The sequence below is a fragment of the Ictalurus punctatus genome, chromosome 1 (genome assembly GCF_001660625.3).
Source record: "Ictalurus punctatus breed USDA103 chromosome 1, Coco_2.0, whole genome shotgun sequence".
Lineage (NCBI taxonomy): Eukaryota > Metazoa > Chordata > Actinopteri > Siluriformes > Ictaluridae > Ictalurus > Ictalurus punctatus.
In genome coordinates, this window is record NC_030416.2 from 8,849,038 (window position 1) to 8,868,204 (window position 19,167).

Genomic DNA, 19,167 nt, shown 5'->3' on the forward strand with positions numbered 1-19,167 from the left:
TATATATATATATATACTGCGTATGAAAAATTTTGGAAGACATTTTGCTTTAAAAAAGGGTTCATTCCCAATTCCCCCTAAGTATGGAGACTTTTGGGACAAAATTCTCTAACTATAACTATTCATAATTCACAACAGGTGGTGGTGATGAGGAGAAAATCCTGATAACTGATGAATATGACCTTGCAATGACTCATCTAACTACTCACATAACTACTAACTAGACCAGCACACGACTCACCTCCAAGCCGTAGCTCCGCCTCTGCCTTTCCGCGATTGGTCCAAAGTTTTACGTGGCCCCTCCCTCTGCCTTTTACCTCTAGTGCTCAGTTTCTTCTGAAGTTAATCAGCGGACTGGAGACGCGTCAAATCTCTGTCACCTCTCAACAGCTCGGGTTTAGTTTAGTTTTTTGTTAAAAAAAAAAAAAAAACGCTAACTGCTTGTTTTTGCTCTCGGTATGTGCGGCTAGGAGTACCCTTTTACATACGAATATATACTGAAGTTGGAGTTTCATCTGAAGACAAGTGAAAATATGCCAGCACACGGAAACGCCTGGGGCTTGTGGAAATCCGTGTGAGTTGTATGAGGGAGAAGATTTTACCATTGAAAACGTCGAGGTGCTCTGTTTACGTTTTCGTTTGCTGAACTCAGAGAACTTAAACCACCCCTGAACACATATTTCTTCTAGTAAATGCTGGGTTCGGTAAAAGAAAAACAACAACAACAACCAACCTGGACGGATATATTCCTGAGCTTTATTCCTGAGATTTATTCCTCAGCTCTTCATACAGAAGTCTAGAAGGCTCTGAAGGACTTTAGTGCATTTCTGACTCAGTTCATTCACCCCACTGACTACTAAAACTCCAAATCTCATGAGAGAGTGAATTTTATTTATTTATTTATTTTTATTAATTATTTAAAAAACATTTTTTTGGGGGGGGGACCTGGATGCAGATAATGAGTTTTCTTCAGTTTTCCTCAGGACCTTCACACACATTCACATTATTGATTCTCCTCATGCATGTGCACTCAAGTGCAGTAGCAAAACGACACATGGTCTACTGGAACTCTACCAACACCAGGTAACATCTCACATCTCACTGGGCCTCTCATTTTATTTAGATACGGTGTGTGTGTGTGTGTGTGTAGAAATAAATAAATAATAAGATGGACTGTACTGTCAGTGCTCTCGTTCAGATGCATGAATCGGAGTCAGATTTAGAGTTTACTGTGTTTAACAGGCTGCACGACTTGTCTTTTTGTATTTCCTCCACTATTCCATGGACTCTCGTCCGACCCTTGTGAGTCCTGAGTGTTTTAGAACGGACTCGAAGCGAAGCCCGGCCTGAGCATGAACTCGGATGAAGTTTGGTCACGTTGAAACTAATCATGCGACTGAATTGACAGAACTTCCTTGACTTAGACACGTCAAGTGGCTTTACAGCACTTCATCATCATCATCATCAACCCTGTTCCTCGAGCTGATTGTAGAGATTTGAGCAGATCAGATCAGGTTCGTCTGGAGTGGGTGTGTTGGATTAGGGCTGGGAGTGAACGCTGATTGAAATTTGACGATCACAGATCTACAGGCGTTGTTGTTGTTTCGAGGCGTGTAGAGACACAGAAATCACATAAGTGTAGTGTGCGTGTTCTTGGGGATGTGACGTTCTTTCTGGCTTTCCAGTAGTTTATTGAGGGTCCAAGTGTTACATGAGCCCTGATTGGCTGTTCAGTTTGTGAAAAGGCCCGAAGGACGACGTGGGCTCCACCCAACTCAGGAAGGCATGGACAAGTACCCGCTGCACTCAGACTCCCACGTACACACAGGAGTCTTTGCTCAGAATCGTAGAACAGAGATGTGCACGCTACCTTATCCTTGACAAGAACTTTAAATTTAACCATAAATCTAAGTGCAAATTGCTGGCAAGTGTTTGTGTGTGTTTTTTTTTTTTTTTTGTATTACTGATATTAAAGTTACGCCCTGGACTAATTAATGTACTAAATAAAACAACAGCATCATTAATAACACATGAGAAGAACCAATATATCGAGATGGCAAAATCCTAAATAATATATAAGGCCTGTATTATAAAAAGTCATAAAACACAAATGTTGGCACAGCAGATTTATTAAACCGCTTATGCATTCGGATTGCTGTATAATCCGTAGTGCTTTTGTTTCGGAAAATGAGCATGCACTATGGGGGAAACTCCTATAAAACAGAAAAATAAATTATAAAGGCAAATATATGATTGGATTGGATTGGGGAACAAACAAACAGACAGATCCTAATACTCAACCAGGCAAGACCCAGGAGCCTGGTTGAGAGAACGGCTGCTGAATAATAATAATAATTATTATTATTATTATTATTATTATTATTATTATTATTATTTATTTTTTATCAGCTCTTTAGATCATATATCTGCCCACATTTCTACCATTTCGCTTTGCTCCTTGCCTTGTTCACCGTCTCTTCCTTCTGCTGTAAAGTGTTTTGATTTGCGTAATTCAGAGCACAGGAAACACAGACTGCAGCTGGATCATTTGCAGTCAACTGGCCTGTAGAAAAGAAAGCCAGAGCTTTACAGTATTGCAGAGACGAGGGGAAAACAAACAAACAAAAAAACCACATAAATATTACACACATACATACATGAGTACAGTATAACACAGTATTATGGTTTCCGATACTTATCATAGTCTAACCACACAGTTTAAAAAAAAAAAAAAAAAAAAAAGGCTTTGATATTCACATATTTGTCTAGAGAGTTTGGAAAGCTTAGCTAAGAGGTTTATTTATTTTTTAATGTTATCACAGTGTCGTAAATTACAATTATTATCAAAGTTATTCTATATATATTTTTCAGTTCTTCTCTTATTATTATTATTATTATTATTATTATTATTATTATTATCCGGTTCGGCTGGTCACTTCAATTTAATGTATTTAATCCAAACCTCAAAATCTCAGATAAAAACAGTAGGTGTGTAAATAACGTCATGTTTTCTGTAAAAGGAATGTTCGCTCTGTGCTTCCAAGACACTGACCAAAATATTATTGCACACATTTAAATTTGAATAATATTTAAATTCATTTTAAAATAATGAGCCTGATGTTTGTGCAGTTGAATGTTCATGAGACAAATGTGTGATCACAAAAGGTGATGTTTGGAGTGTTTCGCGAGAACCCACGCGACATGCAACTGCAAGAAGCTTAAATATAATATGTGTAGTAACAGAACGTTGGTAACAAGAAAGCATAACAAGTCTACACTTTTCTATAGAGAAAAACCTGTTTACAAAGATTACCGTAGATTTCACATGTTGCGTCTGGAAATGACAGTTTTCACTGACACGACTTGTAATCATATAACTCCTCGTTTATCACGTTATGTCATCACACTTGTCTTCTGTATACTCCCATTATTATTATTATTATTATTATTATTATCATCATTATTATTATTATTATTATTGCAGGAATAATAAACATGATTACTATACATACGATAATGATTTACTGTACATGTACATCTTCATTACTAACTGCCAGCTGATATAAAGGAAGTAGTTGGTATATGCTTGTGCTTATAAAGATGAGTGTGTCATGATTTCATTCAGCCAGAGATGTAACGCTGGAGGAAAGAGCTTTTTTTTTCTTCTTCGTCTTCTTTTTTTGGTACATTCCTTCTTGTCCGCATGCCGTAAAAAGCCACGTGGCCAGGCGTGTGCCTGTAATATGGCAGTGGAAAACTAAAACGCTTCTTTTTCCCGATAAAGCGTACAGACATATATTTTTCTCTTTAACGAACGGTCAAATCGTGAGTATGTCTGTAACAGTTTTGACAGTGTGATGCTTTTAGGGTTGGATTGTTTTCTGGCATTCAGAGCAGCGATTTTCCTTGTGGAAGCCCCACCTCCGGCTGAAAAAGGCTGCTGTTTTGTATCTGATTGTATATCATTAAGAAAGCGAGAAAGCTAGAAATCGGGGCGTCCGGGCGCCATGTTTTTCGTCTGCCCGCTTGCATCATGGCGGCCTGGAAATGGTTTCTAGAACCATCCGTCTTCTCCGACTACACTCGCACAGCTCGTACCATCCGCAGAAAAACGTCTGCTTTATCCTTTGTCGTTTTCACCCCGTAGTCTCACTTGACTCCGAGGGACCCGGAGGAGGAATGCAACACTCACGGCCGATTTTATTACCGGAAAGGTTTGAGACGGTCTGTTAGGTAGCAAAAACTTTAGAACGTAGTTCTTTCTCAGCTTTCCAATCTCTTTCCTCACTTTTCTTAAGAAGTAGTGTGTAACTTCATGTGGAACTTGACACACAGGCTGCATAGATTGATGTACCATCCTTCTCTATGGAGGGCTGAGTAATTTCTGTCTGTGACTCACGTATGGAGCAAGCATGGACATAGTTCTTGTTACGAAACACCAGGAGCTTCTCTCTCTCTCTCGCTCTCTTTGGCAGTCTCTTGTTCTTTGTTTAACCCCGCCTCCTTGAAATCAGTTGCTGTTTTTTTGCCTGCGAGGTTGAATAACTATAGTCCTGCTAGGTTTTTGAAATTTCTCATGCGCTAATTCCTCATGTGAGGTCCAATTGTGTTTATGCCTAATTGAGTCTGTTGTCTTAATGCGTGCACAAAAGCGTGTCCTTGTCTCTCTGTGTGTTTGTCTCTCACACACGCATACACGGACAATGCAGTGTGTTTTGCTCCGCTGGTAACATAGGGGGCGGGACTGCGATGCACACGTACACGCTCGAATTAGTTTTCCGCACACCAACTGCAATTTCTCTTGTGATTGCGGCGAATTTCCGAAGGCCAACGCTGTGAAAGTCTCTTGCGTGCCTCCTCCTTTCATTCAACCGCCAGTTACTAGAACCTGCGAGCTGCAATCACGAGACCTACTTCTAAATAATTACCTTCCTGTTTTTACCCCCTTCTGGAGACTTCTTGCGCGTTTTGATTCTGCTCATGAAGAGCAGAATCTTTGCTTCTCTATTGCTTACAGATGGCATCTTTTATAGGCTGAACCTGCAGACCAATATATTTCAGCGTGCGCTGCCTAACTGCATGTCTTGCTCGGTCTTAATTGAGATAAAGCATGCAGCATCTCCTCCCTCGCATGTTTATTGATCTTCCAGGCCTACTGTTGTGATGGCGACGTAATCCGACGCATAGGCTTTCTCGTAACGACGAAGCTTGCTCTGGTTCTAATCGTCAGCTTGTTTTAAAGCGTGTTTTGCGAAATTCTCTCCCCGCAAACGTTTCATCTATCACTCTTCCCTCTAAAGGACGCCCGAGTCACTAGGGATTGGAGAAGTTCGGAATAGTGCAGAGCAATTTTTCAGGCCGCTTGCCCTTAACCGCACTCCCCCAGACGTATTAGCCTACTACAAACTGCACCCGAGCTACATTTCCACTTCCAAGACATAACAGCCTGGAGATATATGCTACATTTATTACCGTAGACGGAAAGGGGGGAAAAAAAAAAAAGATGATGATAAAGTCAGCTCAGGCTCATGCAGAGTCTCACCTTGAAATTTTCCCCGACAACCTCAGAAGGGGTTTAAATGCATCTGTTTAAGGTCATCGTTTTATATATGTATGAGATGTGGGTGATTAGGGCTTGTCGGCTACGCCGCTTCTGGACGGGCACGGCAAAGAAAGCAGGTTTCCTGGATATTTGACTAATATCGATAGCCATTCTCCATGCCGATGTTATCTGCTGCGATGCACCATTATCTCCCACCTCCATATTGACCAGTAGCGCTTCTCTCAGCAGGGTCGAGTCAATATCATGCAATTTTGCTACCCTTTGGATGCCCTGTGTGTGAACGTGTCTGTGTTGGTATGGCAGTCAGGGATCGGATCAACGTGTGAGACCAAATGAAGCCTTTTTCTGCATACTGCGTGTGTGTGTGTGTGTATGTATGTGTGTGTATATATATATATATATATATATATATATATATATATATATATATATATATATATATAATGTATGTATGTATATGTGTATGTATATATGTGTGTGTGTGTGTGCAGGCGAATCGACTTCTGTTTTGATTGAGTGAGCATGTAGAGCAGGAAATAATAAGATTTGCGGTATCGCCTGTGTGTGTGTGAATTTTCAGTTCTCATGACATTTAGGCCTGGATCTGTTGCAACAGCATTAAAGTGAATCTGCATGAATCACTGATTTATACATTACCTTCATTTTAGAGTCATGCGATTGCGTTTTGTCGTGGAATAATGGCTGGATTAGCTGTAGGGTTCATTAGAAGGAAAGGAGTCGATGGCAGGCCCTTTCCAGCATCATCTACTGTACAAATGACGGGTGTGGATATGTAGTCGACAAGCCCAGATGCGTGTTGTTCAGAAAGAAAATGGCCACCTCTGCTACATGTTTACAGCGTCTTATGACCCCTTTCCCAACGCCAGACTCGTTCGGTTCACTCTTAGAGAGCGTAGACTCGCTGTGGTAAGTGCATGTTGATTGGAGCTGTGGCGCGTGGAGCCGTTCTGTCGAGCCGTAGGGGTCTTCCTGAGAGTTTCAGCGTGTCTGAGTGAATAGTGTGTCTCAGGTGCGCCCAGTAGGGTTTGTTGTTCGATTGAAACGAAGCAGTTTTTTTTTTTTTGTTGTTGCTCTTTTGTTCCGAAAGCGAACCCTGCCAGGTTCCCCGCCCTTCGTCTAAGAAACCCAGCGCGAACTCCGAGCACGCGCGCACTCTCGGGAGAAAACCGAATTACGCAGAGCTGCCAAGGTATTACCGCGTATGTGAAATGATATTAGAGCGTAACGGAGAGGTATCCGCCGAGATATTCCATTTGCACCGTCTCCCGTCATGGGGATCAATTGCGAATTGGCAATCTTATTGACTCTCTCTCTCTCTCTTTTTTTTTTTTTTTTTTTTCCCAGTCTAACCCTGTGCAGTATAAAACGAATGCTGTCATGCACGTGTGATATAAAAATGAACGCTTGCGTGTTAAATTAACCCTGGCGATACTAACGTGCAGACGTCTTTCCCCTGCAGTGCGGCTCCCACCTCTGTTCGGTCGGTAAAGAACCGTCCTGGTCCGACTATCAGAACACGCGCTGCTCTTCAGTTCAATCCCGTTTTTATTCGTGTCGCGCTTTTAACAACGGACTTTCTCCCAAAGCAGCTTTACAGAAACATATCAATCGAGGATCTAGATTTTAAACGTATGAATTTATCCCTAACGATCAAGCCAGCGGCGACGTTGGCGAAGAAATACGATATGAGGAAGAAACCTTAAGAGGAACCAGACTCAAAAGGGAACCCATCCTCATCTGGATGACACCGGATTATAAATAAGTAAACCCCTTCTATAAATGCGCTGATACTACATGGTGAAATCGTGCAGGAAAATTCATTACAGCTTTTACACGAGGTCTGTTTTGTTGAACTTCTCCAATGTTCACTGATTGAGACATGAGTGCCTGTGGCAGTTGCAGTCCTAAAGCTATGCTAGCAATTGTAGTCCTAAGCCATCATAGAAAAACTGTTCATATGAATTGCGGTCCAAAGGCATCTTTATGGTTTTTAAGTGGCACCATCCTCAGCAAAAAAATGTTCTTTAGGCTGCAAATCTGTTTCTGTTTCTGCTGGTCTGTTTGCTTCAGATTAGGAGAGGAAAGCTCTCCATGCTCGCACACCTCAGGCCATACTTCACGAACCACAATGACAATCTCTGCCATTATCGTTTCGACGCGTGTGCACGTACACACTGTATGTGCGCACGAGAGAGGGCAAAAAAGAGAAGCCAAGAGCAAGCTACACACGTTATTATTCTTTCTCGTTATTTATTTGTCCGAGCTTATGTTAACAGAGACTGTCTGCATGCTTCAGCTATAAATATGGAAGATTTATGCACTTTGTTGTGTTTTTTTTTTTTTTTTAAACCAAAATTTTGATTTGATTTCAGAATCCATATTCATATGTACACGAGTGAGACCTTTCCATATTATGTAAATCGTACTACTTCTTTTTTTGTTGTTGACGCTCATGATTTGAAAGTGAAATACAAGGCAACGCACACTCAAACACTCAAACAAACAAAACTCGTATCAGGTTAATCTGGCTAATCTTTAAACTGTGGGTCATATTAAGATAGCAGCTCGTTGGATAAAGGTTAATAATACATGGAGCTCCTGGAACAACCGCCGTTCATATGAGCGAGTCACACGTTGCACAAGTTCGCCGACCGCGTCGTTTTTCCGTACAGTAGGGCCACGCATTAGAAATGCTAATCTGCGGGCGGTCCGAAATAATGATCCATCGTGCTGCAGGTTGTAATCCGGTAAACGATACTTTTATTACCCGTTTTTACACAACACGCCATGTAGCACCATTACCTTCCTACCCCGTGAATGCCAAATGGCTCCGACTAAATTGCGCGAAAAGCTTTGAAGCATAAAGATGATGATTGTACGCTAGAAAGAGGGATACAGATAGAGATGTGGCATGATGGAAAGTGATGGTGATGCTAGCTCTGTAATGAAAATTGCAGGGCTGCGTCGCTTTTGAAACAGCGCTATGCGGTTGTCCGTGCTGAATAAAACAAAACGCGCACACACACACACACACACACACGCATCCCTGCGATGTTTATTTCAGCTTTATGCGTAATTACGTGGGGCCATCTTGCATGCATCTGCAATGCATTATAATGTATGTGGTGTCGTCCGGTTTGTGTTTGTCCCCGAAGTGAATGCCTGTATAATATCGTTTGCGGTTCTGTCACCGAGTGGCATTTTTCTGCTTTGTGGGTTTTTGTGTGCCGTGTGCTGATTTAAAGCACGGCTTCTTATCTCCGAGCGCTCTTATCTAAAGGGAGGGTCATTGTATTTTTCTTGTGCAACTTTCCTGTCATGTGACCTTTTTTTAAAAAAAAAAAAAACTTATTCACTCCGAGGCTTTGAAAGTGTCCGTTTTGTTCTTCCAGAGTTTGGACGTCAGAGAGCAGCCATTAATTTTTATCGCTTCGTGCTTACATGGCCGGTTCATGTTTCAATTTGTAATTCATCATTCCATTTTTCTCTCTCCATTAACCCCAGCATAGCTTTCTCAATCTCTCCCTCTCTCTCTCTCTCTCTCTCTCTCTCTCTCTTCTGAGATGGAAAAGACATTATGCCCGTGCTGGATGGATGGCGGCGAAGACAAGAAGGAAAAGGCATTAGGTAGAGTCAGGGAAAGAGGGTGGAAGGTGGCAGAGAATGAGCGAACAGCTTTCGGTTCCCTAAACAGCAAGGGGAAAGTCTCTCGGGAAAAGGGGACGAGGTGAGGGAGCAAGGGAGGAAAAGATGTCGGTGTGTATTACTGTCAGTGTCAGGTTGGAGGAGTGGCGAGGAAAAAAAAAAAACTAACACACTTTCTGAGATTGAAGGGAGGACTTTTGGGATGTGTCTTCAATGTCAAACCACTGTGTGTGTGTGTGTGTGTGTGTGTGTGTGTGTGTGTGTGTGTGTGTTGTGCAGTAGTAGTGTTGTGGTGGTGTATGCATGTTACAGGTGTTTATATTTACCTGTAATTACATAATTATACAATAGTGGGCCCATATGACTTAATTATTTTAATGAGTTAAAATGTATGGTGAGTGTAATGGGGTGTGTGTGTGTGTGTGTGTGTGTGTGTGTGTATGAGAGAGAGAGAGAGAGAGAGAGAGAGAGAGGGAGGAAGGAAACAGTGTTATTTTGTTTTCGGAGACATTGTACCGTGTGGAATGAGTGGTATGTTGGGTACGGTGCGGCGAGTTAAAATACCTCACGTATCAGTCTGTTTTAATAAGCATCAGGGTTTGGGGAACGTGCGCATGCTTGCAGTATGACTCGTGCAGGAGTTGCGTTTCGTGTGTGTGCAGGTTGGGTGTGTTGTATCGATCGTTATTGTAGTATAAACTGGCGATTCATGATTTTCAGGTTGTGAAAACGGATTTATCCTGTGTGTGTGTGTGTGTGTAGGTGCAGGAAACATGGCGTCGAAGCAAAGCCAACTTGACGTCGGTACTATTTTGTCGAGCAGATTGGCCTGTCGGAGCATCGACCCTGTAGAATCGAACGCTCCTGCTGAGGACTCTCGCGCAGGGGCCGCATCAGCAGCGTTATTATGTGAGGAAATTGAACTGAACAAATATTTAATTTTTCCGTTCCAAAATGGGGTGGAAATCGGCGCGGATGAAAATTTGCATCAAGTCAGCTGCGACAGGCCAGCAGTACTCTCAGACCGCATTCGTTTTCGGTCTTCTTCTCGGCTTAACGACTTCAGCATGGCATTAGCGCGCACACACACACACACACACACACACACACACACACACACACACCCCTACAGGCACCTGTCTGAAGTGATATAAGAATACCTACATTTCCGCGCCATCTGGGACGAGGAGAATATACTGCCTGTGTGCGTGTAGTGATGGCGCATCTCATCCCTTGCTCCGTTTAATAGAACTCTACTGCTGCTCTTTTGATAACATGCTGGCTCATTACAGAACAAGAGTGCATTTTAATCTTGTATATAATTACCCACTATATATTGTCCTTGTTGTTAGTGCTTTCTTTTCACACCTGCATGCACTGTGTTTTATTTTTATTGAGCTGTGTGCTGTATTTCTTAAACCTACTACTACTGACTTATGTAAAACAATGTCTAAGTACTTAAAGAACTTGCACAATGCGGCTTGGATAAAAGGTTCTAGACACTATAAGGCCCGTGACCATCACGCCAATATGTGGGTCTTCCCCAAACTGTTACCACAAAAGTCGGAAGCACGTAGTTGTATCGGAGGTCTTTTGTATGCTGAACGCTGAAGCATTAGAACTACAGGTCAGTGGAACTACAGGTCAAACCCAAACCTGTTCCAGCATGACAATGCCCCGTGCACAAAGTGAGGTCCATGAAGACATGTTTTGCCAAAGTTGGAGTGGAAGAACTCGAGTGGATTGCACAGAGCCCTGACCTGACCCCCACTGAACACCTTTTGGATTGAATTGGAACCCTGACTGTGCACCAGGCCTCCTCACCTGAGATCAGTGCCGGACCTCACTAATGCTCTTGTGGCTGACCGAGCAAATTCCCACAGCCACACTAAAAAATCTAATGGATAGCCTTACCAGAAGAGTGGCGCTTACTATAACAGTAAAGAGCCATCCATCTTGGTACACATCTCTGCCTGCCTGTGTGACATCTCGGACTGGATGCTCAACTTGGTAAAAACTTCTCGCCAATCCTGTCTGCCCCACATTCTACCACACCCTCACCGTACAGCTAGGCTCAACCACACTCAAACCAAACAGGACAGCCAGAAACCTTGGGGTGACTTTTGATGACCACTTGAACTTCACAGACCACATTTCAACACCTGCACGGTCCTGTAGGTTCACCAAGAAAATCAGACCCCATCTCACTGATCAGGCGACACAGCTACTAGCCCAGGCTCGTTTTATCTCAAAACTGGACTACTGCAATGCACTACTCTCAGGCCTCCCAGCCAGCTCCATCAAACCCCTTCAGATTATTCAGAATGCCCCAGCACACCTTGCCTTCAACCAGCCCAAAAAAACTCGTGTCACACCCCTCTTCATCTCCCTCCACTGGCTTCCTGTAGCCAGCCACATCAAATTCATCACCTTGATGCTCACGTACAAGACCTTGTCTGGAACGGCACCCCCAAAACTCAACACTCTCCTGGAGAAGAGTTAACAACTGATGCCTGGTAGTGCCAACTCAGCGAAGCATGAGGTCCCTTTCCAGAACCTTCAAACTGACTGTCCCTCAGTGGTGGAATGAACTTCCATCCACAATCCGGACCTCAGAATCTATCACGATCTTCAAAAAACTGCTAAAGACCCACCTCTCCCATGAGCATGTAACTAACCCCTAACTTGTCCCCTGGGTCTCCTCTTCAAATGTGTTTTTATTATTTTTTTAATTAATTTATTTTTTTCAAATCTACCCTTACACTGGGTCTTCATACACCTCTACTCAGTGGACTTTGCTCCTCTAGAACTCGATTAAAAATCTTATAATCTTGTATTTGTAAGTCGCTTTGGATAAATGATGTGTAAAGAATGTAAAGCAAAAGGGAGGACTATGTCTGGAATGGGATGTTCAACAAGCACATATGGTCAGGTGACCACAAACTTTTGGCCATATGGTGTATTTGTAAATTTGCAACGGGGAGTCTGCCAAAATTCAGAAGAATTCACATTAGCCATTGTGTATGAAATGACTCATTATGAAAAACATCAGTATTGAGTCAGGGGAGGAAAAAAAACACTAAGGTTCTGTTCCTGTGAGAACTGCTGTGAGAAAATATTGTAATAGTAACTCCTAGTCAGAGCTGGAATTTGTCAGAGCAGGAGGTTGTTTTTTTGTTTTTTCGCAAGCGCACATCATATGCCAACTCAGATACGTCGACATGCCTGAAAGAAATCCAGGCGCCGCCAATTTTGGTTCGGCTTAACAAAGAGCTGCAGGCATCCTAACGGTTTTCTCCCTTCCCCTGCACAAGGCCTTGTTTTTTAACTAGCTCTCCCCTGTTCCCCTCAGAGAGACGGAGACCCGTGGAGAGCTTGTAATCTCTCACCACAGGCCTGTGCAAGCAGCGCACTCACGGATCATAAACGTTTCTCCACTTCAACAAGGCTGTAGCTAACCTTAGCCAGATAGCTGGAGCCATCGACGCTGTGCTGAGCGAACACAGATATAGTTTTGTTAGGAGCGATTTCACTCACAGCACAGCAGCAGATAATTACGTCCTCTGAGACGCATTGCAAATCCTGCTAAATAGTACGCAAGCACACCAATGGTGGTATTGAAATAAAAGCATTTAGTATGTAAAATGTTGTTTATTTATTTACTTATTTATTTATTTTTGTGACAGAACCTTGAATGCTCATTGAATATGTATGGCTTGCAACCGTCAGATTAATTCACATAGTAGAGATGGGAACTCCTTTTGAGGTCATCATGAAAGCTTCAAAAGTCTTAACGATTAGTCTTGAGTCTTGCTATGGGGTGGTGAAAAGGGAAATATTTAAACAATCGAAAAATCACAAACGTTGGAAATTAGTTGTTATTATTCTATAAAGTGTTGAACAATTTACATGGCTTGCTAATCTCACAGCTAATGAAGTTAGGTTGAGATAATAATGATAATGAGTCTTTATTGGTCACACATCACTTTTCGTCGCATACCCCTCATGCCAGGAAGTTGGGGTCATAGTGCAGGGTCAGCCATGATACAGTGCCCCTGGAGCAGAGAGGGTTAAGGGCCTTGCTCAAGGGCCCAACAGTGGCAGCCTGGCAGTGCTGGGGCTTGAACCCCCGTCCTTCAGATCAGTAACCCAGAGCCTGGCAGTGCTTCAGTGGGACTGAATCTGGGTGGCCTTGGGACTGTCTTTGTTTTGAGGTGCTTTCCTGTTTTGGCTTTCAAAAAAAAAAGAAAAGAAAAGAAGACAATGCTGTTATGAAAATCAAATGTACTTGCGGCTTGTCCAGTCTGCACTACACTGCAACACAATTTTTGTGTTGCCTTTCATGGATTTTATTTTTTCTGCATGGGAGTGTCATCAGAACTGTGCTACTGTGCACGTGTGCAGCTTAGAGGAAGCAGTGCTTATCAGCCTGTTTTTTTAAAAATATCAATTAACAAAAGGCTTTGTAAAGCAGTAAAACCCTGAGCAGTATCGGTTTTGATTAAGTTGCATGATTTTTATCACAGCTCCTGTTTGTCCGTACATTAGAGCCCCATTCTGTGCTTGGTCATTAGTTACAAACCAGCAAGCAGGGACAATATTTGCTTGTCCTGCATGACATCATTTTTATTGGCTCGGTGTTAAAATGGAGTTTATATTTACTTGGCATCATATCCGAGCTGTATGTAATTGTCTCTCTGTAATGCAGTTCTGTAATGCATAGTATAAGTAAGACTTATTTATACGCCATCGTTCTTTTGATGCTTCTATTATTTCACTTTAGGCTTTCTGTATTAAGGGTGGTTTAATCTCCGTCAGATCTGCAATTAGTTTTTAATTATGTTCTTTTCTTCTCCCTTTGTTAGAAGGCGGTCTGCAGTTGGTGCTTTGTATCAGGCAATTTTCAGCTTTTGTAATGTGTGTGTGTGTGTGTGTGTGTGTGTGTGCGCGCGCGCTTGTGTGCTTGTGTGAGCGTAGCGCACTGTAGAGCATGGTTGCTGCTGTTTTGTGCACCGCGGGCACTGAGCTCTTGTGATGCCGGGCCCTTTGTGACCCGAGCTTGTTCTGAGGTGCAGCGGCTGGACGCCGAAACCCAATCAGGCAGCCTGAATTGGAAGCATTTGGACAGAGACAGATGGAGTGCAGGGAGAGAAGACGAGGGAAATGAAGGCATGAGATGGAAAGAGAGAGTGTGTAAAAGGCACTTTTATCCCCAAAGATTACAATGCACTGACCGTGAACGAGTTTAAATAAATGCTGAGCATGGAATGGATGAGTGTTGGGGAAACAGATGAGTAAGAGAGAGAAGGAAGACGGAGAAGCGATGTAGAGCGAGCGGGAGACGCGTTTGACAGGAAAAGGAAGTGAGTCGGGCTGTTGATGAAGAGGGCGACTGATGGAGGGGAGTGAAGAGACGCTGTTAAGACGTGATGAACAGCACAAAATGAAAGAGTGGAAGATGGAAAGCAAATTAAAGAGACTGAACAGAACTGTGAAATGTCTTCTAGTGTTCGTGCACACACACACACACACACACTCTATTACTACTGGCTACAAACATCTACAGACCTACTGTATGCGAACCTATACACACACTCAAGCTTCGGAACAAGGTTGGGGAGATACCCACACTCGAGGGGAAAAAATAATGTAAGAATGAGATGACGTGACTGTCAGAGAGCAGAAACGGAGAGCCAATGGCGAAGAGAATTTAAAGGCAGACTGACACGAAGAAAGCCAGTTTGTTTCTAGCCCGTCCAAAGCGTGACCCACTTTAGCGATGATGGATGCCCACAGCAGCTCAGATTTATCGGTAGCGCTTATTTTTTAGCAGGCGCCATTTTCAGTACCCGCCCTAACCCACTTACTCCGACTGGGCATCCAGACCAAGAGCAGGGCTTGGCACGACATGGCACACTTTCACCAGGCTATCGCCATCACTTCAGCTAAATTTCCAATTTTCTGTTCTTTACTTGAGGCGTTTGCCTTCACTCTTGTTCATACCATAGTCAAACGAAGATGTCTCGTCTAACCCTCACGTTCTGCAATAGAACCTCAGCCCTTTCTTTTTATTTTAGTGCTGTCATAAACGAAACCTCACTTTGAAAATATATAATGTCTTAGGTTCTTGTCTGTTACAAGCAGTTTAGACCACAGCGCTGTTGAATTCTTGATCGATCGGTCAGAAGGGGCTGATTCGTTTCCCATAACAGCAGCTCTGACAGTTGTGCCAGCTGCAAGACAAATCACAGGTTTATACAGGGTTATATTCATGTTATTGTTTCTATAGTAACAGCACATTCACAGGGACTTATATGGCAGATGTCTAAAACTAATTATAATCAGATTTTATAAATGTGCTGTTATTTTGTTATAAAAAAACAAAACAAAAACATATAATTGTTGATATTGTGAAGTTTTCTATAAGGAGACGTTATTTAACATTTATGGAAGGAGCCGCCAGCGTCAGCGCTTTGTAAGTCAGTGGGTTTTTCCCCTACAGGAAAGTCTTCCAGACAGAGGACGAGCTGTCTTTTTCACTTTTCTTCCCCCCCCTGTCTTATTCAATTCCGAAAGAAAAAAAAGGCCGTGTTTAAGGCACGCAGAGCTCTCATTAGCTTGAGGTTTTGGAAGTCGAGATGGAGGGACGGGCAGAGCGAGGGAGGGAAGGCTGGCACGGAGCCTGGTTCCGGACTGGCTTGCGCCCAGGCCACGACACCTCTGGCCCCGTTTACCCCCATCACACACGCAGTGCTCTAAACACGTGTCAGGAAAACGCTCCTAATGGGTTTTGAAGCCGCCACATAATCTACATTTCTGTGCTATATAAACCCGGTATGCAGATTTGAGGCAGAGCAGTACATTCTTAAACTGTAGATCACACACACGCTTCAACTTTTGCTCTTTGGTCTCAATGTGAATAAATAGGATTTTCTCATTTTAAGACTTTATGGTCTTAAAAGACTGAAGTCCACTATAAAAGACCTCTTATGCTTTTTTTCCCCCCATTTCGAAATGGAAAAATGTGAGGGGAAAAAGCAGAGAAAGCCATTTTCATATCTGCATTTAGCAACAAAATGGGCTCCCAGTGTCCACTTGAGTACTGTCGTGTCAGCGGATCAAGCTGGCGTTGAGGCTTCGATGGCCGTTTGCTAATCTTTCAGACCTTGACACCCTCTTCCTCACGTACACCATTTTAAAGTGAACTTGTCCTGCTCTCGGTGGTGCCGTTCCTCCTGCTGACTCTCGGCGAAAGGGCCGCAGAGCTAACACGCAGAAAATAGCCACTACTCTCGGCTTGATAAACGCATTTAAACTCTGGGGGGCTTTCAGTGCCTTCCTAAATGCTAACCACCTGCCTTCCTTACCCACACACACACAAACAAACACACACACACACACACACACACAGCCCCACATGATTGCTTTTATAGAGGAGTTGCCCTGCAGTTCTTCTGAAAAGGCCCAGTTTGTGAGTTTGCCGTACACACACCATCAGCTGCTTGCCTAGCATGCAGATACGAATTGTAACTCGCCATCTGCTGCAAACGCACGGCTGTGAATTGTTTCCAAAACGTTATTGCGTGAAAAAGTTGTTGAGAATTCATAATGCATTTAATTTAGACTCATTGAGCATCCCTTGAAAGTACTGCGCTTGGCTTTTAGTGATGTTTCTCTCTCTCTCTCTCTCTCTCTCTCTCTCTCTCACAAACAAACACCCAAACGCTTTTTTTTTTTTTTTCTCTAGGGACAAAAAGCACGTCTTTGTGGTATTTCCAGCAACGCATTCACACAAATGAAAACCACTGCAATACACTTTCCTTTTCTTTATATTGCTAGTGGACAAATGAAACCTTTTGTTTTAATCTCAGCTGCTGTTGTCTGAGCCAAGGTCCTTGCAACCCCGAAGCAATAAACTTGGGAGCTGAAATGGAATTAGGACGAGCTAAAGCCATTTAACAACGATGCGCTCAATACATAAAGACAAAGAGAGTTGCTTGCGAGCATTAAGCAAGCTTACAGTATAGTCGAATGAAGAGTTCTGAGCTTTTGGCAAGTATGTTTGTATCGAGAGGAAATCCAGCTCGTCTACAGGAAGCGGAGTCGAAGCTCGGAAGACACAACTCTCGTTCCAGCCGTCACACCTGGCCAGTGAGGACGAGCAAGACAGCAGAGTGTACCCAAAAACATCCCAGTGTGTAGACTACACACCGGGAAAAGACAGCCTATTCAGGGTCAAGTTTACTTGAAGCCACTTCAGTTTTCCCAAATGCAAAGTCTGGCATCGTGTAAGAAAAGTTTGAGAATTGGACATGGAGGACTAGAGTATGGAGAAATGCAGGAGAACGGGCACTGATGAGCAAGAGTGGCTACAAAGGAAACAGCATGAGGGTACTTAAGGTTACAAAAGGCAGGAAGGACGGATGTTGAACAGAGCAGGAAAGAGACGCGTAGAGAGAGAGAGTGGAAGGAGAAGGGGTACAGTGTGGAGTAACAGGGCTGACATAAAGAGCTAATTACTGTCCAGGACAAAGAGCAGTTTTTTTTTCTGCCATTTATCAGAAACTAATTAGTCTTTTTTTTGTTTGTTTTGTTTTTAGAAGCAAAACCCATGCTTTTAGCGGATTGAAATCCTGATTTTAAAATTTCGATCCGAATGTCATGTGTGCTAGTGTTCTGTCATTTATTTATCTAATCAAGGCCTTTCTTCTTCTTTTTTTTTTTATTTTTAAAAAAAATTTATTAATTTTTTTTACTTAATGCTGATGGGCTGAGACCTGATACCAGTCTGATACTGACGTCCTGCTATAAGCAGACCTGCTCTCAAGCTTCTGTTGCCATGTTACACAAAATATCCTGCTTTAAGGCAAACGGTTCTGTATTCACATGAAAAACTTTGCGTCATGTCACTTAATATCACTTGTGTTGATGGAAAAAAAAATGTGTTGCTGTCCAATCCAGTGTCCAATTACGGAACCAACACGGATACTGATGTGGGTGTTACATTGGTATGCTTCTAACTTCATTTAAATATTAACACAGGAATATCCCACACACACACACACACACACTCTGTGGGGTTTGGGAGTCTCAGGCGTTTTCACACATCTGACATCTGATTCAGAGTCAAATGGGTTACTTTTGGTTGGTGTATTTTTGGTTTCGGTTTATTTTCTCACTGCTTGCAATTAAATGAAGCAAAGAGTTGAAATGCAGTTCAATCACGCTAAAATTAGACTGGAACTGCACTTCGCTCAGATGCTCTCGGACCGGTTGTATTGGAATAAACAGACTAAGCACTGCATATGTAAGCATGCAAGTCGCTCTGGATAAGGGCGTCTGCCAAATGGCGTAAATGAGAAAACACTCTGATGGGACTGTATCAGCGATTCCTAATCAGAGCCGTGGTGGATCCCGTTCCTGTCCCGGGAACACTGGGCGTTACGCAGGAATACACCCTAGATGGGAGACCAGTCCATTGCAAAGCACCATGCACACACACCTTTACATCTAGGGGCAATTTATAGTAGCCAGTCTACATACTGGTGGATTATTACCACCTACATTCTCACTTAAGCGTATTTAGGAAGGGGGGAGGAAACTGGAGGAAACCCAGACAGACACGAGGAGTAGTCTCGACAGTAGCCCGAGCTCAGGTTTGAACCTAGAGCTTTGAGGCAGCAACTAACCCTCTAGTAGACATTAATTATTTAATTAATTAAGTCCAGTTAATTTTCTCCTGATGCTGTTTTATGTTGAGACAGCTCTTAGAAGTCGTCACCTTGAGCTATACCTGTCAACACCTTGACTAACATGACCTGATGAGATAGAAGGGAAGAGGCAGAGAGGGAGCTGTTTGAGGGTTAATGAGAAAGGCAAGGGTGGCTTTGATGCAGGTCATTTGGAATATTCAGCAGCGCAGGACGGGAAGGAAAGGA

At 42.9% G+C, this 19,167-nt stretch overlaps 1 protein-coding gene across 3 annotated transcripts in view; it reads left to right on the forward strand.

The window, feature by feature from the left end:
- Positions 1-341: 341 nt before the first annotated feature.
- The window catches only part of si:dkey-246i14.3 (ephrin A4), a 43,106-nt gene continuing 24,280 nt past the window's right edge, over positions 342-19,167 (forward strand). For all 3 annotated transcript variants that reach the window (XR_006982340.2, XM_017475052.3, XM_017475060.3), the window contains exon 1: positions 342-1,083. Coding sequence is in view for 2 of the 3 variants with exons in the window: in XM_017475052.3 (XP_017330541.1) it covers positions 950-1,083 (134 nt within the window). In the remaining variant the exon portion in view is untranslated. The remainder of the gene's footprint in view (positions 1,084-19,167) is intronic.